Raw genomic sequence first — 25,596 nt, 5'->3', positions numbered from 1 at the left:
GGTGTGTTTGTGTGAACTTAAATGCAACCACATTGTTCCCTCCCTGTAGGGCAGCACACACACACACACACACCCACACGCGCACACGCACACACACACACAAGACCGAGGTCAACTCCACACTGCACTAGAGCACAGGAAACACACTCCACTTCATTCCTCAAACAGTCCATTGTTATCTATTGTCTACAGACATCACAATACATTTAAGTGCAGCTCTGCTAAACTGTAGTCACACTGTTTCCTTTGGCTGCCTCTGAAAAAACAGCACAAAAAGCAACAGTAGCCTATAATTACTCTGCAGCATGTGTGCGTACATGATGTGTGTGTGTGTGTGTGTGGTGTGTGTGTGTGTGTGTGTGTGTGTGACGTGCTGAATAATGCAGCTGTCTTTTACTTTAGAAACAGACAATTCAATTGAGAAAATTGAATCACTGAATCTGACTCATACAAGACACCCCTTCATACATGAATCATGCAAAGCATGATTAAAAGTACATTATACTAAAATATCCTCTGTAGTCAATCTTTACTCTAGCTCAACGAGAAAGAACATGGAGATGTATCTACATGCATCTACAACTGACTGACCACCAAAACTGTCACCATCAGATAAACAGTACTTACAGCTTTCATCTTTGAGAGAGAAGAGATAATCTAGCTCTACTCTTGCTTTAAAGTAGCTGCTGATGTTCTCAAAACAACGGACTGATCACCTCAGAGTCCAGACCTCAACATCACTAAATGTGACCAACTTCTAAGACTGAACTTTGGAGGTGTGGAATAATATCCCTGTCTTTGAAAAACTATAGAAAAAGTCTCCTGAAAAGAATGTAAGCTCTAATAAAGGTAAAAGGTGGACAGACTGAATACTGTCATATTATATTTAGTTGTTGAGATTTCTGTTGAATATGTTTTTGGCTTTTATTCTGACACTGAAAATGTAAATAACTTGTTCTTAATGGCTGTTTTGAATGGAAATTAAATGAAGGGTGGTCTCTTACTTTACACTCCACGCTACACTCATAGAACCAATCAACAAAAGTTATAAGGTTTCAAAATCTGTATTGAAAAAATAAAACGTTGTGTCACGCCATCTCTAGCTACAAGGTTATGGTGTTATGACAGTCCTATCAGCAGGACCGCATTCGAGCCCTCGCATGCAGCGAGCGTGCCTGCAAGACAGTGGACTGGACGTACTCCCGGTTTCAGTCAGATGTGGAACAATAGAGGAGCTTTTTCAGACAGTGAGGGGCAGCCTTGGGCTACATAGAGACTCTGATAAATATTCACTTACTAAATATTAAATTAATCTACTTTTTAAGTTAAGATTTTTAATACAGGCCTAAAGCTGTCACTTACTCTAAAGAATAGAGTCCTTTAAAGCATCATGCCATTATAATTGCACTGAAATCATTACTGACCTCAACAGAGGAAATCAAAGGACTGTTCTCTTACTGATGGACTGAGATGAGAGTCAAAGTTCAATTAACCACACAGCAGGTAGTGTGGGAAAGAATGTGAGTGTGAGACAGAGAGAGAAGGAGAGAGAGAGAGAGAGGGAGAGAGAGAGAGAGCAAGAGACAGATAGAGAGTAGTTATTTTCACAAGGACACAGTCGGTCAGTGCTGGCTATAATTAATGATCCTGTGTGATTAATTGAATGGCAGTTAATTAAATGTGCTGCTCAGACTGCAGCCGAGGTTCAAGTCCAGAAAGTCTGGCAGAAACGGCACAGCTTGTTAACCCATTGCTCAACCAATAATGGATACAAACCTACACTGCTACAATTACGGAAGCCCACTTTATAGATCTGTTCAGAACAGTGATACGAATGTGTTACAATAAAAAACCATTTGTACTGTTTGTATTGTTAACAGCGGTATTAGAGGCGAGCACAGAAAAGAGTAAGTGATTTAATAATAGTAGTGATCAGAAGGTCACGTGACTAATCTTGTGCTGTTCACCATCATATCTTGCCTTATCACAACAGAAATTAACCTCATTTCACTGCTTCACTGTACATCAATCCAAGACTATCAATAAAATGTCATTATATTTAGGACATACAATGTCTAACTATGAGGATAGAAAAATATTAAAATCAACCCGAAACCCATCAAATTAAGCACGATTCATCATTTTATACCATTAAAAAGACAAACTCTGGGTGGCTGGTTGCCAAACAGTGGGTGAGGAGAACCAGACACCGGAAGGCTGTGGGTTCAAATCCCAGGACTTACTGAGTATACAGGGTTATGCCCTTGGGCAAGGCACTTAACCGCACCACTGCTCTCCTGGCTAGACATAGTTATGCTGCAAAATTTCCCCTGTAGAATCAAATAACATACAATTCTTATTCTAACAAAACCCATAATCTTACATAAAAATATAATTGCCCCCTAGTAAAACGTCTTCTGATTTTCAACATGTCACCATGCACAAGTGGTTGGGGAAAATAATATTAACCAACATTATCAAAAATAATAATAACCAACAATACATTCCTAATTGTGTTTCACTCAGAAATACATCATGGTACAGAAGGAAAATGATTTACAATTCACACTGACTATAAATATGCAAGCGTGAAACAAATTTTACAAGTGCCATTTAAAATCTGCCAGTTAAATGAATCCCTTTAACTCTAGGCTTATTATTCCGTTATTAATCTTAGTAACGTGAGTAGGAATCACAATGCATTTTCCTTTCATACTGTGACAAAACACAAAACACGCTCCTACGAGCGTCTGTCTGAAACGGTCTATTAGAACTCCTGTGTCTTTAAGTGCCCCCTCCTGAAGAGCCCAGTGTGCTCAGATTGGTCAGCTCAAAAACTCTGTTCTGACTGGTCAACCGCCAGAGCGACTGAAAGAGGTAGCGGTATCCTGTTACAAGTACTACCCCTACATGTTCTGCCCCTGTCTTGCAGTCTGCAGACATACCCTTCTCTCCTGAGCTGCCGTAAACACTGGATTGGCTATTCGTATGCCGTTGCTTTTCCCGTATCAGTTTGAGCCAGAGTCTGACCCTGAAAGTCAGAACAAAGCCTCCAGTAGTTGCTGTGCACCAAGCTTGCCGGTAGGTGGGCAATAAGGATTGTGTTATGAGACTGATTCATCTTGTAACAGAGACAGGCTGGGGTTCAAACAAGGCATTTTAGGCAGTTGAGAAAAGAGGTTTCTGTGGGAGAGTCACTCCTTCTGGCACATACTATGTAACTTCGCAGGCCGTTTATGTGCATAAAAGGCTATATAACACTACAAGAAAGGGAAAACTGGAAAAGCATAATAGGTCCAACAATTTAATGTTATTTTTCTCCACAGGCTGGTGCACTGTGACATCAGCAAAAAACAGAAGACGTTGTAGAGGATTGCAAAAGTCATCAAACGTTTAGATGGTGCAGGAACTTATTACTTACTTAATAAGTTACATAATTAATTACTTTATTATTCAATAACCACTAAGAATTATCTGGTAACTATTAGGAAAGTAATAAGCAGGTTATGAAGTTATAAGAGAGAGTGACTGTACACACAATGGGTTTCACATTTTAAGGAGTCAACAGCTTTCACAATAGTAAGATCCGTACTTTCCTTCAAGCAAATCAAACACAGAAGCCACCACTCCACACTCAATGAAAACAGCTTTTTCCACACTGAAATAACACCACATCTGTGTTCTGCAAGAAGCCAAAATGGTTGGAACCATTAACTATGGTTAACAGTACTGTTACCTTTAGCAGTGCAACACCAGTATCAACATTATATACTGTGTAACTGCATTTGGGTCAGAGAAGCTTTGTGCACAATGGATGTTTGATTCAAATTTTGAATATTTAATTCAAAATTTTCACCAATTATATTACCAACATCACAATCTGAAAGTAAAATCTTCTAAATATTTCTACGAATTTCTAGATTTTAAGTATTTGGAATGTCCCCCCCTTTTGTTTTAATGACAGTGTGTACTGGAGCTGGCATGGAGTTTCGGCAAAAGCCTCCCTGATGTGTAGCTCCAATCCACCTGAAAGCAGCCTGAACTGGAAAAGATAAGCCTAAAAAAGCATGACTATTTTATACAAAGGCCTTAACAAGTTCACAAGTTTGCTTCACTTTGAATAGTGACCTAGAAGTAATGCAGAATTTCATTTCAAATAGTTCTTCCTCGTTTTACATGTCATAACTTTTCTTTGTTTCAAATGTTTCAAAATTCCAAAACGTTCTTTTTATTTCCAGTTTTAAATAAAAAAAATCCCAGATTTTCAATGTAGGTCTCAGACCTTTGGACCCCACTGAATTAATAACTGGAAAAAATCCACGCGCCACAGTTTAAGCAAATTGAGAGAGAATAAGTGAACATATGGAAGTGCGGCACGAGGGGTCATCACAGCTAGACTAGATGGGACAAGAATCAAACAGAAGTCCCAAATTCTGTAGAATGATGCTAAAAATTCAGAAGCCCATCTTCACTGTCAGTAACCACAGAAAAAAATCAATTACTAAAGGCACTCATTTGTGCAAGTCCTAATAAAACACCGCATTTACCGCTCCACAGAACCAAGAACTGAATCCTCGAGAGTCCTTTAGTCCGCCAGTTCAGCGAGTCACTAACCCTGTAACCCCTAATTAACACACAGCAGTCTTACATCAGCACACATCCAACATCCACAGCCACATCTAAAAATACATCACCTTACTAAACACAGTAACGTCTACTGTCTGCAACAACAAAACTGAAACTGAAAGTAAATTAGAATGTTACTGAGAACTAGAAAGAGAGTATAAATCACTACAGCAATCTCCTGACTGTCTGAGATACAAAGCAGAGACAAACACTAAGTCACCGACCACTGCCCATCCTTGGAAAAGGATAGATATAAAAAAGCCCTGGCTACAAAAAGATAAAAGAATATGTGGTCACCACCGTACAGACAGAGATGCATGTTGTTCCTTACTGTAAAAAAGTTAACATGAGAATTTTACACAAAAACTAATTCCTTATTCCAAAAGTTGCTACTACTGATATTATTATCACTATTAATGGTGGTGTTGATGCTGTTTTGTTGTTTGTTATTGTTGCTGTTGATTTTATTGTTGTTACTGACAAGTTTACAGTGTTACCATAATTATTACCCCGTTATTAATTCCACCACAGACATTACATTTGCTGAGTATTAGTTACAAACAACTTTATAACAAAAACAACTTTACAAACAACTTAAAAACTAAACAAAAATGTACAATGTTTTGTTGCTTTTCTAAGTGAAAAACAGAGGACACGCCTCTGCACTTTTTATACACAATTACTGTCTACTTGCTGGATTTAACATACTAGACAAAAAAAGAAAACAAAATATAAAATGTGGCCTGTGCAAAAGTTACAGCACATTTTATGCTTTACCTTTTTCTAATATGTCATATATAAATTGCTGTAATTTGACTGTTCAAATTTTGGCATATGCCTGTATCACTCCATGTTTTGGCAATGTTGTACTGTCAAACCCATAAAGGCTATCTTGAACTGAATTTGAATCAGAGAGACATAGAAAGAGAGAACGAACGAGAGACAGAGAGGAAGAGAGAACAATCAATCTTAGAGGCCTTACTGAATTCGATCCTCAGCTCGATCAGTTTAAATCTATACACCAATTAATTTGTGTGAGCGGCACCTCACACTGCAACCCACAAACACACAAAATCAACCAGCCGTGCAGCACGCCACCGCTTACTCTACTACAGGCCATTTACACAGCTGCTCACTGGACCAGCATCCTTGTCCATGAGGTCATCCCGATCCCCAGCAGCCAACACTACAGATCATGTCAACTGTGCATCGATAGATCATCAGTGTGATTAGCAGTAACACAGTAAACATGCTTTCCATGATTTACCAGCATTTCTCTTTCAGCATTTTATTTCACCACAGATAGCTACAGTCTAAAGAGGTTAGTTTAGCACGGAATACTCACAATGAAAATCTGATTCTGATTGTTGGTGATCAGAATCTGATCTTGGTCTTGGTTAAATTGGAGAACATAGAAGTGGCCAGTACAGAAAAGAAACAGTATACAACAAATACAACTTAATACAAAAAACACTGCCACAATGGATAAATTACACAAATGTATATTTTGTACAGTATGTAAAGTAACGGTGCAGAGCATTCACAACCATATAGATCAGGTTGGATAGACAGACGCAAAGGTTTGGGCGCCCCTGGTCAAACAACACACTGTTGATATTCTAAGTGAAAATAAGTTAACACACTCTCTACAGAGGACACACTTCTGCACATTTAATGCACAGGTGCTGCTTGTTTGCTGAAATTCAACATATTGAGAAAAAATAAAACAGAAAATGCGAAAGTTATGGCACCTTCCAATATGTAAACTCAAAAAAATGGCATATTTACATTAGTTAACTCACCTTCACTTAGAAAACCAACAAAATGTCATTTGACTGGTTGTGTTTAAACTTTTCTAACTTTAGAGGTGCAAATGTCACAGAATATACGCTACTGTCTAAGCATCTACAAGGCATCTAAATAAATTATTTGTAAAGTAATTTATCTGTCGTTAAGTGTTTATTTGTTAAAAGCACTAATATTGGAATGTAAAAAAAACAACGAAAAAATGATTCATTGTGATTTTTGTGCTACCGTTTCTCTCTATGAGGAAGTCCAGTATCTACAGTTACCATCCAGTACCTACTATGGCTAGTAATCCATTACATGAAATCAGGTGTGCTGTTGAAGGAATTAAACAATCAGCAATGCCTGGAATAAAGCGAGAAGTCAGGAACCAAACCTGTGTTCTTGTAAGTGCATTCTTCTAGATGCAGAATTATTTGCACATTATTTGAAACCTTTATCTTGTCAGAAAGTTTTTGTGTAAAAAACAGTCATTGTCATTAGAATAAATGCAGCCAAACACAAATATAGTAAAAAGTAACAAGAATGTCTTGTTCTCAGAAAAGTAGTGATCTTGTGAACTAGCTTGAAGTAATCACATACAACTGTTCAAATCCACCATCTGCACCACTGACTTAATGAATTACTTTAGCTAGATATTTACACAAATATACATTCAAGGTCGCATTATACCATCAGACAGGCACTGCTGTACTGCAGTACTGCAGCTTTTCTCACCAGAAATTCTCTGGTTATAAAAACTGCCAGTTAAAAATGTCTCCCAAAACAATGTATTTTTTCATTTTTATTTATCGAGGATTCGCCCTCTAGCATTTTGCGCTCATGTTTTTTCATGTAACAGGAGAAATAAGAAGTGGCCAGGCTTCCCTGAACTGGCTCTGTGATAACTGAAATTAACACTGGGCTGCCATGAGGAGAGGTTTGGAATGAGAACAGGTTGTTAAACAAACACGCTGACATAAATTAAAATGACTAAATCAACATTATCTCTATTTTTAGTCTAATTTTAGGGTTTTTCTGAGAAAATACATGCTTACTACCCTACATTACTAAACATAATTTTCTCAGGTGCCTAAAACAAACAAAAACAAACAAAATAGTTGGGATATGAGTAGGATTCCTGTTTTTGTCATGGCTAGCCACAGTCATGGTGGGTTGGTTTAGCGATGAATAACACAGTAGAAAAGACTCCCAGAGATCACAAATAGGGGTTAACACATATCCTCCTGTGGTGTAGTGAATGAATGAATCAGTCTGACTCTCTTGACAAAAATAGCTGTTTGTAAGGGGAAAATAAGGGAAAATACCTCTCTCTCTCTCTCTTCCCACTGGAAGGCCTCGGGGCACATGTTCGTTTGGCAAGAGACTCCAGTTTAACTAACACGCTTTAATCAGTCTCCCTCTGTGAGTGTGTCTACATCTCAAAAACAAACTTGGGAATGTGTCACTGTATGTGCGCAAACATCACACATTCAAACAGCTGATGTATGCATGTCTGTACATGCACGTTTTTATGTACGCTGTCGGACTCTGAGTGCTTCTTTTAAGCCTCGATACTCCACTGTACACCACTGTATGTGGGCTCATGTACTAGCGCAGTCGTGAAATTTTTACATTACTATTTTCCAGCCTTTTATTTATCCCACAATTGTAACTTTTGGATGAGGTTACAATTAAAATGTGTATTTCCCTATGAAGACATGCACCACACAGAGGAAGGATTTTACACAACAGATGATTGAAATCTCACTGGTTTCTTGTTTAATCAAGAAAACACAACGCATTGTTATTATTAGGGGTGGGAATCTTTAGGCACCTCACGATTCGATTCGATTACGATTCAGAGGGCTGCGATGCGATTATAAAACGATTATCGATGCATCTCGATGCATCTTTTTTCTCTATACAGGATTTCCATCTTCCTACTGTCTGGGGACTTGGTAGTTTTAAAGCAAAGTATTTGTAATGATCCATAATGTAAATGCATTATAATATTATTATTTTTATATTATGAAATAAGATCAAGAGGTAATGGGTGTCCACGCAGCACGTTACAGCCATCCTTCCCGTTTTCTTTAGTGACCTTATGACTTCGGTTTTGGTCTCGTTGTAGAGAGAGGTGGGGTGGTATTTTCGAGACTGGACGCTGAATCTCGGCTCCAAAGTGTGCAGCATAGCGCGAAAGCCCTGGTTCTCAACGACCGAGAACAGACAGCAGGTCACATAGCACCGAGGTCTGGCCTCGCCAGTAGCGAACGAAAAAACAGAGATTAAGAGGAGCATCTGGAGGACTTATTCGCATTTATAAGCAGCGCGGTTGGTTAAATCTGCAACGAGAGACTGTCTTTCTCTAAAAAGTTGCGAAAATGAACTCGCTTCTCTTTCGAATTTTCCCGTTCCACCTTAAATGGTGCAGCAGTTACATTCGGCCCCTAAGGCAGAATTTAAGGTGAAACAGGAAAATTAGAACGAGAAGCTGGCGAATGAGAAGCGACTTCAGCCTCGTAAAACAGCCGGACGCTGAGACATTTTACAAGAAACTCCTCTAGTTTTGAAGAATGGTTTTCTGGCGGAGATGGGAGGAAAGCGGCTATAGCTAAAGCTTAAAGCAGAGCGAAGTAAATCTGCGCTCTCGTTTATATTTTTAGCCCATACTACAACATTAACACATACTGGACATTAAATGTTGTGGCTCCCAAGGTGGTTTGACTTTGTTGAAAGGCAAAATGTCTCTTCTTATCATTTGTGTTGTGACTCCTGATCTAACCTGGCTTTAATGCAGAGGGAGCGGGTCGGATTTCTCACTCATCCACTTGTGTTTTTGTTATGTTCCGCTACAGACTGTCCGGGCGCTGCACTTCCGCACTTCCAGTTCCGCCTTTTGCGTTCCGTCAACATTACGTTATAAATTAAATATTTAGAAAATCGATTTTTGATATTTGTGAATCGATTCAGAATCGTTCACGTCCGCATCGCAATGCATCTAAGAGTCGAGTTTTTCCCGCACCCCTAGTGATTATAAAACATTTTCAGGTCATTTTGCAGTGTATGGGCTAGCATAACTCCAGCTATGAGTAATATATGAGGATATACTTCTGTAATATCCTTCAGAATATAGTTAGGAATGAACATGCAACATTTCATGAATTTAGAGGATAAAATAGCTGGAAAAAACTGATTGTGAGAAATATGATTTTAAGGATGGGCCTCAGAGCTGTAATACTCATTGACGTCTTAGAAAACATGCACTTTTCATGTGAATGCTGTCATTAGTACACAGGAAACAGACATATTTGTATATTCTAGTTAGATTCTACAGGAAACAAGCTTTTCGGTGATACAAGAAAGTGTGGTGAGCTGAGCCTTCACTAAAGTTACTAACTTTTAAAAAAAGTGTTGTGCTTTGCTCAAAAAGCAATACAGGCTGAAAAATGCCGCAAACTGTTAAGTAGACCCAGGACGATGAGCAATTTTGAAAATTCCACAAATCTGAACAAATATTGATTTTTATATTAATATTCCATTATTGATTATTTAAAACTACAGTTATATTCAGTATGTCTAGGACAGTTTTGCTTTGCACAAGATGGGGCAACAAAGTCCTTACAAAGGCCTTTTTGCTCTGAGTCCTAAACATTAAATTATAATTAAGCATGAAAAATCCTGTTTGTGATGGTGCTCCTGTGTGCCAGCCTTCCAACGTGACTCCCATTCACGCTGGCAACTTACTGCCACATGTGCCAATGAGGTTAAAGCAGTACTGAAGACTTCCCCATGGCATATTCACACACATTCAACACATACAAAATAAAAAAGACCAATATTACTTGTTGATTTCACGTCATTTTTATCAATAATTATTGATAGATGGTTCCAATCTTACTGTTATTTCTAGTGTCTATACAGTTCTATACAGTCATGTCCATATAGTAAATTAAAAAACAGAAATGAAAATGTGTTTTTTTTCCATGAGAGAACCTTTTAATAAAATAGAGTGCTGTGCTTAACCGCCAAGTGATTACTCTCATTTGGTGAGCTGTGACTGAATGTGATCTCCGTGGTGATGGTGGAGATGGCGGAGGCTTCTAGACCTACTTCTGTCTGTGCTGGCAGTGAGTGAAGGAGTGGCTGTGCAGGCTTGGAGAGCCGGCTTTGGGCCCAGGCACCAAATGGAGGCCCTAAGGGGCCCCTTAGCTGGCCAAGCCCGCCTCTGATCAATGGAGCTCCTGCCCTCAGACTGTAAGAGTATGCTGCAGGGTCCATGCATGAATGTGTATGTTTGCAAGAGAGCTTGTGTGTCTGTATTTTGTGTCATTTAATATACTGTCAGTTAGGGGTGGGAATCTCTAGGCACCTCACGATTCGATTACGATTCAGAGGGCTGCGATGCGATTATAAAACGATTATCGATGCATCTTTTTTTTCTGTATAGCATTTATATTTTCTCATTGTGTGAGCTCAAGTTTCGAGTTCAGGTTTCAAGTTTATTTGTCATTTGCACAACATGTCAGGACATTTATGCATTGAAATGCTTGTGGTGAGACTCAGGTAATCAAACTGAAATATATGAAATATACACAAAATATACACAAAATATACACAGAATATAGAGACAATATACATTTTAAAGTGTCTAAGTGACTCTGTGTTATTGTTATTTAAAGTGACTTGGTACTTTTAAAGCAAAGTATTTGTAATGATCCATAATGAATTTACTTCCAATATCTCTTATTAATAAATCAAACGGAAGTGATGGGGCAAGTGAACTAGAAGGCTCTCATTCAGTGCTCTTGTTTGGAGCACAAGAAGCTGCTGCTACTCATCTGCGATAACATGCGCAGTTACGGTGAAATAAGATCCAGTGTCAGTGGATGCCCACGCAGCACGTTACAGCTATTCTACCCGTTTTCTTTAGTGATTTTATAACTTCGGTTTTGGTCTCGATGTAGAGACGAGGGGGATCGCTGTGTCAGTAAAGTATCTTTGAGATGAGGCGCGTGCAACATAGCGCAAAAGCCCTGTTTCGCAACGACTGAGAACCAGTGTGCAGACTGCAGGTCACCTAGCAACGATGCGTTATTCGCATTTATAAGCAGCGCAGTTGGTTTCCTGGTACGTTAAATCTGCAACGAGAGACTATCAAACAGTAAAAAGTGGCGAAGCTGAAGTCGCTTCTCTTTCGAATTCTCCCGTTCCACCTTAAATGGTGCCGCAGCACCTCAGTTAGAATTTAAGGTGGAACGGGACAATTCTAACAAGAAGCTGGAGAATAAGAAGCGACTTCAGCCTCGTAAAACAGTCGAACGCTGAGACATTTTACAATAAGCTGCTCTAGTTTTGAAGAAAGTTTCCTGAGGGAAAGGGGAGGAAAGCGGCTATAGCTAAAGCTTAAAGCAGAGCGAAGTAAATCTGCGTTTTCGTTTATATTGTTTAGTCTATACTAGGACTATCACATACTGAGACATACTGGACATTAAATGTTGTGGCTCCCAAGGTGGTTTGATTTTTGTTGAAAGGTCAAAATGGCCCTTCTTATAATTTGGGTTGTGACTCCTGATCTAACCTGGCTTTTAATGCAGAGGGAGCCGGTCGGGTTTCTCACTCATCCACTTGTGTTTTTGTTATGTTCCGCTACAGACTGTCCGGGCGCTGCACTTACCCACTTCCAAGTTCTGCCTTTGGCGTTCCGTCAGCATTACGTTATAAATTAAATATTTAGAAAATCGATTTTGACGTTTGTGAACCGATTCAGAATCGTTCACGTCCGCATCACGATGCATCTAAGAATCAAGTTTTTCCCGCAACCCTACTGTCAGTGCATATATCCACTTCAAATTTACACACATAATGCTTTTGACTTCATATTAAATAAACATTTGTTTAAAAAACAATATTAATAGGGAACAAAATTCAGACACAACAAATTAATTACATTATTGCTTAGTTGCAAAAGTCGTTGACAATCATAGCTTTGAGACGTCTATGGTAAGAACCTATTTGCTTTTACCAGCATTGTGGTTCAGTTTTGGCCTATTCCTTTTGGTAAAATGTCTTCAATTACATAAGGGTCCCTCTGATACATCTGAAATTTCAAAATCCTCCACAATTTTTCATGGGGATTCAACTCCGGCTACGCCATGCAAGTGCCTTCACATTCCTTTTAGAAACCAATCCTGAGTTATTTTGGCTGTATGTTTGGGGTCATCGTCTTGATGGCATGTCCATCTTCTCTCCAGATTTTGTTTCATGGCCAATGAGATTAAACTGTCCTCTGATATCTTCTGGCACATCACTATATTCATGTTTTCTTTGATGACATGTAATGCTCCAACACCATTTGCAGAGAAGAAGCTTCAATATTATCAAACCAATTGTTCTGGCATGAACGTTTAAGATCTTTGCTATGGCTTGGTAGCTTTCTCCATTTGAGTGTTGTTTAACAATGTTGTCCCTGAGAACTATACAAAGCTTCATCATACACAACTTCTCCATGATTGCTACTTGTTTCAACTACTTTTAATAATGTGTCTGAACACTTTTTGCCTATCAACTTCATTTTTGAACAAATCTTTGTTTATACGTGTAAATATACACTTTTTCGTTCATACTTATAAGTACAAATGACATGGGCCTTTTTTTGGTGACGTGTTTTCAGTGTTTGGATCACGTTTGGACCAGTGAGCACCCCCAGTACGTGCTCCACCCACATTCTGAGGGGTCAGAGACATGTCTCGATCACATTTAACAGCGTAAGTGGAATGTGTTTTCAATATCTGTATTCAGTTACATGAGCTGAAATGCATCTGCATCTGCATCTGCGGAGGACACACCAGGATACGCTGAGGTTATCCACTGTTTTCATTTCCTTTATAATTTATGTTCTTTTACTTTTAAGTTGCAAAGCTCACTCATGACTGATTATACGACTGTTCTAAGTGTCAATGCTGAGTCTCTGTTTCCTTTAATCTTAGTCCATATGACTAATCATCAGTGCGAATTCTGATTCTGGTCTGAGCTCCATATTCAAAGAGTTATCGATTAGAGTACTTCTGTGTCTCCTGACTAACTTCAACAGATATTAATCATTAACAGCTGCTTTGTATGAAGCCTGTTTTGTCATAACTGTCACATTAAGGCAAGGCTAAGCTGGGACTTGAGAGCTTTACAATAAAACCATCGTCAGTATCCTGTGGCCTCTTGACTCTCTCCTTTTGGCAAGGACAAAGATTTACAACACCACAAAACCAAGAGCCTACAGGCACTCGTGGCCGATGTAAGTGTTCAAGACAAACCTGTCATTTTGTATCGAAACGGGGAAAAAGTAAACAAAAGTAAAATGGAAACAACATATGTGCTTATGTGCTAATAAAATTATGTGCTAGTAAAACTGGATCTCATCTGGTCAAACCTGCAGTGTATTTTAGTGAAAAGTGTACATGGAATCTGGCAAAAGTAGATTAAGATATGATCCAGACACAAAACATGTTAATACACGGTGTAAACAGGCTCTGTGTGTAAATTTAAAGTGAATATATGCCCTGGAAATATATAAAATAACAAAAACAAAATGACCTGTGTTTCCCTTCACAGTATGTGCTTGTACATTGGTGTGTATGCACATTTATGTGTGTGTGTATGTTTGTGTGTGAGTGTGCATGTCTGTAGGCTATTGTGGCAGTGATAAAGATAATAAAGAACCTGCTTAATTGTGACTCCTTAATCACGCTGAGAACCATATGGTTTCAGCTAACGCTTAAAAAGAACTGTAACCTGTCTGAGTCATCGGAGTGTTTAATTGAGTGTATTTTGAGACACTGTGTGTGTGTATTTGTGTGTGTGATATCACACTATGCTGAGTGAGAAAGTAGGGTGTTGTGCAGACTCACTGCTCTATCACAGGTAAAACAGGGAGACAGCGTGTGAAAGCGTCACTGGGGCTTATTTTAAAGCGGAGAAGAAGCACGCGCACAGCAGTGTGAAGCGTTTCACGATGCAACTCACCATGAACGCTGTACTGTAATCCTGACTGGGGTGGGCAATCGATGATGATATCGTTATCACGATGAATTACATCACAATAAACTATTCTGAGCATATTTTCGGTATCACCAATACTTAACCCTTACATAATAAATGCATGAAACTATAAATAAATACTACACGTGTGTTTGTAAGGTGAGGAGCTATTTTATTGGGATTTGCTGCTGTTGTGCACACAGTCTTTGTTTTACAGGCCGTAAAATGAGATGTATAAAGTACTACACTGCTGATGACATTACTATATTCAAAGCACAATGAAGCCACTTGGCTACCATATTGTTACTCCATCTCCGCACTGTTAAATGAATGCTTGTCTATGGACACAGTGTCAACATATTCCCAAGAAATGCAGATATAACAAAACGGCTGAGGTTTATTGCACTTTACTGCAACAATATCAAATTTATGGACTCTCTCAAGACATTTCATGAGTAAATATCCATATAAAAGTTATAAAGAGATTCCCATAGCGAAAATAAGCAGCATGTTAATGATAGAAATTAGACAAAACAATGCATTTTCAAAAGATATATACACACTGGACTGAGAACAGTCAAAAATATCCAGCCAACAGAGTCCTGTGAGTAGTGTCCTGTGACCACTGATGAAGAACTAAAGGATGACCAACACAAAATGTGCACCAACAGATGAGCTACCATCTCTCACTTTACATCTACAAGGTGGACCAACAAGGTCACTGAGTCTAATAGATGTCTTAGAAGTCAGGTGTATGCTACACAACTTAAAGGATCCTGACAGATTTTAAAAAAGGAGAGCATCTCACACTTAACGTCAATCTTTTACAGAATTTCTTGTGTTTTTGTTGTGAGGGCACACACACTAGATGATCAGGCACAGAGAAGGTAACATACATAACAATATTTAAAAAAGCAAGTCTTTCTGTTAGTGAAACAAACAAACCTGAAAATGGCCTGGATAAGATTGCACTTTTATTGCATAGCAAAGCACAAACTGAGGATGAATACCTAGTTTTTTTCAGTGAGATCTGTACAAGCATTCTGTCGCTGTCCAAAGTAAAACAAGTATCTCAAAAACAGTAACTTTACAGGAGAAGGCAAAAAACTTACCTTTCAATGTAAGTCAATGTAAAGAGATTTTATTCCAAATGATTTTAGAGCATTTCCTTTGGTCCATTCATCATGAACTTTTTTACACAAGGTAAAGAACTGCTATTGTGCTGAAATGAAATAGAAAATTAAAAATCGATGAAAATGGAGACGCACGGTTTTCTTTGGACAACAATGATTTAATACAAACTGTCAAGCTGGCTTAAAACTGTAAAGTGAGTGCCTTGAAGTTCTGGTTATTAAAGCACTGAAACTGTAATTAAACCCGTATTATTCAACTTAAATAACTACTGTGGACGAGCAAATGTTTCATACAAACCAATTACTGAATAAAACCAGTTAAACAGTTTATTACCACGTGTAGTATTTTTGTTAGGTTGTTAGGTTGAACAGACAAACCATTTTTTACTGTGTATAAAGGCACTCTTGCCTTGGCCAGTCTTCAACTAGCAGCTCCTCCATCGCAATGCAACACATGTCCCTTAACCTTTTATCTCTCTCTCTCCTAGCTCTCTGATTGGCTTTTGCCTGAATCACTTATTCAGTTACGTCACTCTCACACCACAGGTCATTAAAATCAAACGTGTTCTGAAATATCGGAAGACCCCCAGTCACCCCGGAGCTAAAGACTCACTCATTTTCTTCTCACACTGTCTTCATCTGGCTGTCAACAGCTTCATATCAAGTTCCTAATCTAGAAATTTGATTGCGATTGTGAAAATCTGTGGGAAAGGGGCAAATCAAGATTAAAATCTGGCTAAAAATCGTCAGGCTTGAATCCCAACAATGCCTGATCCACAAGATACCCAGTTCGGCAGTATCCATTTTTAAACATGCTATTGCTATTTTGCTGTTATACTGGGCCAGTTCCAAATGATCAGACCCACAGCCTAAAAACAAAAATGAAATATCATCAAATATACTGAATATTGTGAAAATATCAAGTACTGCAATATTCCACTTCTGCCATATCACTCTCTCCTCCTACTCCTGACGCATTCTCAAAACGCAGCCTTGCAGTCCAGCAGCACTTTCAACAGTGCAAAGACTGGTGTATCAGTGTCTGGGAAAGAGCTGACTGTGCATGCGTATCTTTGAGAAGAGAGCTGGAGAGACAGATAGAGCGATACACAGAGAGAGGAGAAAAGGATCAACACTGTTTTGCAAATAGTCATCCACACTGCAAGATGACAGTGAAGCCAACGCCACAAATAAAAACTGGAGTCAGTAAACAGTGACAGAAGAGAGAAACCAAGAGAGGGAGAGGGAGAGAAGGGAAAGGCGGAAGAAATGGAGCAAGACTGAGAGATAGATGAGGAAGGAGGAGGAGAGAGGTGGGTGTGGCCTCATTCCAGAAGTGCTGTTATTGGCTAGAGCACAGGACAGGCAGACAGGTGGCCAGGGCAGAATGAGCGGGGGATGCATCATGCAGAGAGAGAGAGAGAAGAGAGAGAGAGAAACTGAAAAAAATAAGAGAAGCACATGCCAGAGGCCGGAAAAAAGCTTTGACAGTGTTTCAGCGATGACAAACGTCCGGCATTCTGAGATCATGTCCATTCAAACTTGAGAAAATGCACATTTATGCACATAAGAAGGCCAAAAATTTCCCATGGGGCCCATTTCATGCGAAATCAAATTTTCAAAGAGTCTGGTGTACTGTATAACATTTCAAAACACACTGTTCGCTCCCCACTCAATAAAAAACAGCCTCTTTTGAATTCACCGTTTTTGTGATGTCAAATGCATCCGCTTATTCATCCTACAGCAGTTTAGCCCCACCCACTCACACTAAAGTTATAAGGCACGTTACAGCCCAGACTGCTTTCTGAATGAGGCACAGCAAGGGCAGCCAACCAGAAGAGAGCTAATTTACATATGTAGGTCTTAAAGGCCCTGTGACAAAAACAGCCAGTTTAAATAATATGATATGAGACAATGAGACAAGGAGAGGTTTGAAAATGGTCATGTAAAAATGATGTTTAAATACATAAAACCACAAGTTATAAGTTGACCTCAGGTATAAAAATTGCACACAAGGAAAATGCAGGATATGGGACCTTTGAAGGAATTTTAACAGGCCCTTTAACCCCTTAAAATCCCAAGCTTATAACATACTAAGGCTTATTATTCAGTAACTACATGGACTAAAATGCAAACTGGCTGAGCTATTCTCAGGTTATAAAAGTGTGTAGTAAAACTTTGGTGGGTCCTGGCCATTCAAGGGGGTAATCTATATATGTTGCTTCTGCAGCACATGACTGATTATAACTGATTATGGACAACAATGCAAATGTATTTGCACAGTAAATGAAGAGAACACCTGTTGACTCAAAACTCACTTAATAGAAGCCAATGGGCACTTGTATCAGCACCTGCCCACTGGCTTCTGTTCAAACTGAGTTTCAAGTGAGCAGGTTTTTTGTTCTTTTACTAAGTACAGAGAAACGTGTCTAAATTATTATTTGCCGTAATCAACCATATGCTATGGATGCAGATTACAGATTAGCCTGAGAATTCTGCAGTATTCCTTTAATACAGGCGAGCGATACACTGAAATACAGAGGAGCTCAAATGTGCAAATGGCCCGGCTCACTGAATCACCACATTGTCCTCTGCAGCCTTTAGAAACAGTGCAGAGCTGCACTGGCATCTGAGCTAAAGCCCACACTGAGAGCATGCAGACAGACTTGGCAGCACAGGCACAGTCCTGCTGCCCACATCTGTACCAGAAAGAGAGGGAAGGAGAAAGAGGAGAGGGGCAGAGAAAGAGAAGAGACCCTTTTTGGAATCCAGTTAAGCAGCCACAAAAAACTCTTTATTGCTTTGCGTCTATGTACAATCTCAATCTCACCCACTCAGTCACCACAATTGGGGTCAGTTCCATTTCGAATCAGAAGATTAAAGAGATTAAACCAAACCTGCTGCCTGACATTCCGGCACTTCTGCGCGCTGTCCTCATAATCACCGCATGAATCCAGTTCATGAACTTGGTCAGATGAACTTAATTCTCGTTCTCAGTGGAGACCATGCTGGGAATTGGCTGAATTGGGCCTGAACTCATCTCCCACACATGCTGCAACTCACTAAGTAGGCTGTGCTTTAAGGAACAGCTTGGTGAAAAACCATGTTTACACAGTTGCACCCTAACTCGAAATGTAGTCTATCAGTCAAAGATATATTTAGTGTCTGAGGTTTGCTTGGTAAAACGGATATTTCAATGTTTTTAATGAAGCCACGATGGGAAACTGCCACCGCAGCGGTAAGCGAAACATTCTGTCAAGAGTTCAATTTTCCCAGCATCTGCCGTCGACTGCAGAGGTGAAATAACCCGGATGCTGATTTTTTTTTTGTAAGCCATGGATGTCAGGCATGTTGTTGAATTCCAGTATTAACTCAGTATTACACAACAACAAATAAAAGAGTGCAGAGCACCAACTGCCTTTTTCCACATTAAATAAACAGTATATGCTGCTAAAGCTCTCCTCTGATAATTATCTGTTTTCATACATCACACTGTCACCCTGCCAACATCTGCGTGGCTTCATGCCACTGCTGGTTGCATAGCACTATGCAGCATGAAATGATGTTTTCTCCTTGTGAACACAGCATCAGAGTGGTTTGATATGAAATGCTCTGCTCTAAAGAAACTTTCCGAGCCAGAATTGTTGGCAACAATTACTTGAAGGGAGTCTACTTCTTACATAAACAATGTTAATGAATGTTTAAATCAACATTTATAAAGCATCTGCTTTACATGATATTAATATGGACTACTATGTCATTTTACTGAGAGACATTTTTCAAAATAAAAGTCCTCATTATCATTGGAAGTACATTATTTTCAGTAAAATGCCTCATTTCTGGACAGCCAAAATAAAAATGACCTTCCTTTACCTCTTTGGTTATTAAGTGCTTTGACACACACCATACTAAGAATCAGTCGAATGATTGTTTCTAAGCATATTTGAGAGTAATTTGCTGTCCATGTAGTAAAGTGACATGCTAAGACACAAATGCTTAAGAAAAAACAGAAAATTCAAAAGAAATCAAAAATATACATGAGGCATGCCCCAGTGTCAAAGCACTTAACGGCCAAAGTCAGCTTTCCAGAAATGAGGCGTTTAACTGAAAATTGTTTCAAAATAAAAAAATGAGGACTTTTATTTTGGAAAAAAGTCTCTCAGTAAAATGATATAGTATTCCATATTAGTATCATGTAAAACAATTATACTTATTAAATGTTTAAATGTTCATTAACATGTTATGAAGTGTTTATGTAAGACGTTATGAATGTATTATGTAGACCCTTCTCAAGTAAAGTGTTACTGAATTGTTCACAGTGGTAGTGAGAGCAACCAGTTTTGCAATGAGGTTTTGGCCCAAAACATATACTTTAAATTCATTCATGGCACAAAAGTAAATGCAGGGCATTGTGAGGCACAATAGTCCCAAAAGAATTCCTTTTTTTCAGGATACCATTTCCAATATTACATACAGAAACTCAAAAGACACATGTAGGCAAATAAAATGGCTACACTTGCATTGTAGACCTCACAACCCGTGGAATCTATCATCACCACTGTAAAGAAATCTGAGTCAGGAAAAATTCTCTGCAATGAACTATTTCACATCAAACCACTCTGAATGATTTTGATTACATTTCAACAACTGAAGTATGTAGACACGCTGAAAAATGAGTGCCATTCCTCTTCAAGTAACCTGTTTTGAGCTATGTCATGTACTCTTGTTCATTTTTTAGAATCAAACTTTAAACAACATGTCTAGACTGACTGATTATGCAAAAACGTGTAAATTTGATTTTTGATCTGAACATTTGACTACCGTTCACTGTACAATTAATCTGTGCCCTTACTTTTTCCAAAGACTTTTTGGGTGATGACTTCCTTCAGTTCTCACTTCTTAGCTCCATTTGTAAAAGGACTAAACATGTTGGGGTAGTGTTTCAACACTGCAGGACACTGTAGATCTAAACGGCATCACATTACAACCTACTCTAACAGAAAAGTAACACATAACAGAGCAAGCAGGAAAGTGGTAATAATGAAGCTTACAGAGGAACGGCACTGATCTTTCAAATTTCCTGCATAATTCAATCACGGAAATGTAAACAGCATCATTCAAAGTGATTTGATTTGAAATGGTTCATTGTAGAGAAAATACTGACTCAGATTTCTCTGCAGTGGTGGTGATGGGAAACAGGGGTCACAATGGGATGTACAATACAGATTTTATTTACTATCCAAAATGACCAGTGAACCTACCCATGCCTTCTGATGATCGTAAAATGGCATTAAACCTAAAAAAATAAGTTTTCTTTGGGGGCTATTTTGCCTTACAACCCCCTACATATACCTCTCTGCCATGAATATGTTTTAAAAAATACACTATAGGCCAAAACTACTGTAAAACAATGTCTCAGGCTTCAGGCAGCCTATTCATAACCATTTCATGTAGTAACTCTGTGAGGGAGCTTTTAGAGGCATTAAACGCTTCAGACATCTGGTTCAAAACATTCTGACTCAGTAAGTTTCTCTATAATGGCACATTTCACATCAAACCCGTGATGAAAATCAGTGGAGTTCCTTTTTAATAGTGGACGTTCTACAAAGAAGATAGTCATGCTTTCTGACTCAGATTCAAAACCTGGGCAATCACTGGGAAGAATCAATACAAGGTGGTATTTCAGCAGCTTTACACACACACACAACCTCAAAGAGCCTGTTTACACTTTGCATTAACCTGTGTTTCGTTTTTGGATTGTATCTGGATAAACTGTGGCCAGATTCCGGTTACACTTTTCACTAATATGTGTCCCCAGCGTAACTAAATGAGATCCAATTGTACTCTTCCTGTGTAAGAAGCACACCAACACATTTCCATTATACTTTTGTTTACTCTTTTCCCTGTTACTATAAGAGTGGACAAACATGGCCTGGACACTTTCATCGACCTGGAGAGCATGAACTCTCTTGATTTAGGGCTAATTCCGGCCTCCTGTATCGTCCTTTTCCCATTTCCTCACATGCTAGTCAGTTCTCAGCAGCCGCGTTTCCGTTCACATAACTGTACATGGATAACAAAAACGCATTCGCGTTAAATGTGCTCAAGTCTCTGACCTGGGCAGTGTTTACATCTGGCTTTTCATGTGGTCAGGTGAAATCCAAACATGATCTGATCACCAAAAAAAGCACGTTTATGCAAGGTGTACACAGCCCAAAGACTCACAAGCTAATGTCTCTGCACAAAAGGAAAGAAGGGATCTGAAAAGTCACAAGCCAGGCTTTTGCCATTGTGAATGTAAGTCTATTTATACACACTCATTCTTTTTACAGTCACAGCAAATCTCTAACATAACTGCAGTGTGGAAGAGCGCGTTATGAATATGACACTTTCCATTATAAATCATTAAAGTTGTTGCATGATGCACTTCTGGAGCGTGAGATGATAAGTTGGACCTCAGATGCCTGAAACATAACTTGGCAGGAGAGCAGTCTGCCTCTCTCTCTCTCTCTTTCTCTCCTCTCTGACATTGCTATAATTCACAGGGGCCTGTAAAAAAAAGAAATGAAACATTGTCTGCCGTTTGATCCCAAAATTCACATGAAAAGACTTTAGCAGATTCAGTGGACCCCCTGCCAGGGAGAGAGAGAGAGGGAGAAATATACAGTGAGTATAAAAGATAAAACAAAAAGGAAGCATGAGAGAAAGAGAAAAATCAGGAAGTATGAGAAAGACAAAATTTGGAGTGAGAGACAACACAGAAAGTATGAGAACATGAGAGAGAGAAAAACAGAGGAAGTATAAAGAGAAAGAGAAAGACAGGAAGTACGAAAAAGAGCGAAAAAGAGAGAGAAACAGGAGTATAAAAAAGTGAGAGAGAGAGACAGGAAGTATAAGAGAAATAGAAACAGACGAAGTGTAAGAGAGGAGGTGAGAGAGAGACAGAGAGAGAGCGAAACAGGCGAAGTATAAGTGAGAGAGAGACAGATAGAGAGACAGACAGAGAGAGAGCGGTAGTAAGAAAACAGAAGAAGTATAAGAGAGCGAGAGGGCCAGAAATGCTCCTATATTGCGTGTTATTTTGCGTCTTTACTGTCAGTCTGTGCAGCCCTAAAACGCTAAATGAAAAGAGACAGCACCACAAAACAGCACAGCGAGTGGACATGATGCATCAGCAAACGTCACGTGTTTCTCAACTGCATTACATCATGTGCCACCAAAGTTCTTCATCATAGATCACAGAACAGCACAGATGGCCAACAGGCAGACATACATTAGCCTAGCGCTAAACACGCAGCCACTTCACTGCCCAAAAGGGATCCGGTATGATTCAATCATTACTCAAGATTCACTCACGCTTGTACTGCACAGATTCACCAGGGCACAGGGAGATCATGACCCATGACCCTGCAGCTCCTTAAGCAAAAACGTCCAGTGTAGGACGCAGCATAAGTGAGGCCACTCTACACAAGACATCTCCCTTAATAACAGTACAGCAGAGTGTATGAGCACTGCTGCTTTCTGTGGTCAGTCATGCTTCCTCTGTAAAGATTCAACAGGAAAAGGAGGTGATGACCACTTTAGAGCTCTTCCAGGAAGGATACAGCCACTCCACAACATCTCCCTCAACAGAAGCAGAGTCCAGCAGAGGGTAGCCTATGATGATTGCAGGCAGCTGGCCAGAGAAAACCAAGAACAGGACTGCGGGCTTTCTCCGGTCAGCTGTGCATAAGCATTACACAGCATTTAGTCATGCTTCCACTGGATGGATTCACCAGATGATAACACATGACTCTACAGTTCTTCAAGCAAAACGCCGGAGCCTATTTAAGAGGTCATCCCACACATCCCATGTCCATCAACACAAACATCATATTCTGCTGAGAATAATAGAAGCGCTGGCTTTCTTTGGCCAGCTATGCATTTACACTACTCACCACCGCTAAAGGAGATCACTTCTACGCCTCTTCCAGGACAAACCAATCCAGTGCAGGACATCGTCCAAATGTGGTCACTCAACACACTCCATCTTCCTCAATAACAACATCGAAGTCCATCAGCCAGTATGATGGCTATGGGCAGCTGATCAGAAAAAGCCAAGAGCTCTCTTACAAGAAGAGCTGGCCTTCTCAGGTCAGCTGTGCATGACTAGTACTCAATATTTGGTCATGCTTCCACTGGATGGATTCACCAGGGCAAGAGGAGATGATGACCATTCTACAGTTCAATCAGGTAAATCTCTTCCATGGATTCGGCACAACCTATTTCCCTCAATAGCAGCACCAGAGTCCAGCAGCTGACCAGAGAAACAGCAAAGAATTCACTTACCAGAACTGCTTTCTCTGGTCAGCTGTGTATGACTATTACTCAACATTTAGTCATGCTTCCACCGGATGGATTCACCAGGGCAAGAGGAGATGATGACCATTTTACAGTTCAATCAGGTAAATCCTATCCAGTGAGACATGGATTCAGCATTTCCCTCAACAGCAGCACCAGAGTCCAGCAGCTGACCAGAGAAACAGCCAAGAATTCACTTACCAGAACTGCTAGCTTTCTCTGGTCAGCCGTGCATGATCATTAGACACAGGGCTGGGCAATTAGACAATATTCATCACTATCATTATCAATTACAGCACAATATGTTACTGTATGCTTTTCTGAGCATATTGTGGACATGGGCTGTACTTAAAGAACACTGACCACTACACGTTTGATTACAATGAGAGCAGAATTAGTCCTGTTTTACTGGATTTATAGCAGCAGTATGTGAAATGCTGAACATAAATCACTGCATCAATAGTTTTTGATCACATTTTTTATTTTTATCAGATGTCAGAAAAATATATGATATATGTGATATTACATTTTTGCCACATCATCCAGCTCTAAACACACATTTAGTCAAGCTTTCACTGCATGGATTCACTAGGGAAAGAGCATACGATGACCGTTACCCCAGTTCTTCTAGCAAAAAAAAAAGCATCTGAGGTCACTCCACGCACTCAACAGAGACAACAGAGTCCAACAGAGAATTTTTAGAAAGCGGCTGGACTCTCTGGTCAGCTCCCTACAGATTCACCTATGCTGCCAGTGCATATTCAATGATGACCACCCAACAATTCTCCAGGCAAAATCAATCTAGCATGGCCACTCCACATGAGCCGCCTCCCTCGGTAACAGCACCACAGTCTTCTAAAGAATATGATCTCACAGAACTGCTGGCCACCTGCCCATAAGCATCATCCCATTCTCTGCTGGACTCAGTTCCAGTGGGCTGGGCGATGCACAAGACCTGCTCCCACTGTTTCTTTCCTTTGATTTGCAACGTGCTACACCAGCACCACAGTCACTGCCCTCTACTAAATGCTACCATAGCACTTCTGCATTTGGGCAGGAAAAAAAAACTCCAACTACACTCAACCGACCACCGTAAGAGTTCAATCCACACTGCAGGTGCTAATTAAACATCAGGAATTCAGCTGAACGATCCTTCACTTGATTAGAATGAGTTCGTCGAGCCGTTTTCCTGACCAGCCCAGCCAACTACAACACTCAGTAAACGGCACAACGTCACAGGAGCGAGAACCGAGGGCAGCGTCGTGTCTTACCAGTACACGAGCTTGTTGTGGAGGATGGCAGGAGTCTTATCGGACGCGCAGTTGATGCACCACATCGCTGCTGCTGCCGTTCAGAAGAGCTAGAGGAGCCGCAAACGTTCAGCGCGCATCGCTGGAGAGGAGAAAGAGGAGGAAAAGGCACGATCTGGTAGCTCCAGGCCAGGCACGATCTCCGAGCTCTTGGCTAAGTCCAGGCATTAGCCAAGAGAGGACGAAAAACGTCGAGCCCCTCGCTCTTTTCCATCTCTCTGGCCCCCCGCCACCTTCCTCCTTTTCTCCTCCTCCTCCTCTTTCTCCCTCCCCTCGTGCCTTTGAATCTCCGACGCGGTAAAGTCTCGCCAGGCTCGGTGAGGGTGGAGAGCCCCGCAGATGAGCTCAGCCCACTTCTCGGGGGG

General features: G+C 40.0%; 1 protein-coding gene across 1 annotated transcript in view; it reads right to left on the bottom strand.

The window, feature by feature from the left end:
* Positions 1–25,257, bottom strand: part of LOC118814035 (IQ motif and SEC7 domain-containing protein 1-like) — a 54,332-nt gene extending 29,075 nt beyond the window's left edge. Inside the window, exon 1 of the mRNA XM_036579703.1 lies at positions 25,193–25,257. Within this exon, the coding sequence (XP_036435596.1) occupies positions 25,193–25,257 (65 nt within the window). The remainder of the gene's footprint in view (positions 1–25,192) is intronic.
* Between the last annotated feature and the right edge of the window lie 339 nt (positions 25,258–25,596).

The sequence above is a fragment of the Colossoma macropomum genome, unplaced genomic scaffold (genome assembly GCF_904425465.1).
Source record: "Colossoma macropomum unplaced genomic scaffold, Colossoma_macropomum, whole genome shotgun sequence".
NCBI classification, from domain to species: domain Eukaryota; kingdom Metazoa; phylum Chordata; class Actinopteri; order Characiformes; family Serrasalmidae; genus Colossoma; species Colossoma macropomum.
Note: the sequence above shows the minus strand (reverse complement) of the source record. Positions and strands in the feature narration are given on the sequence as shown.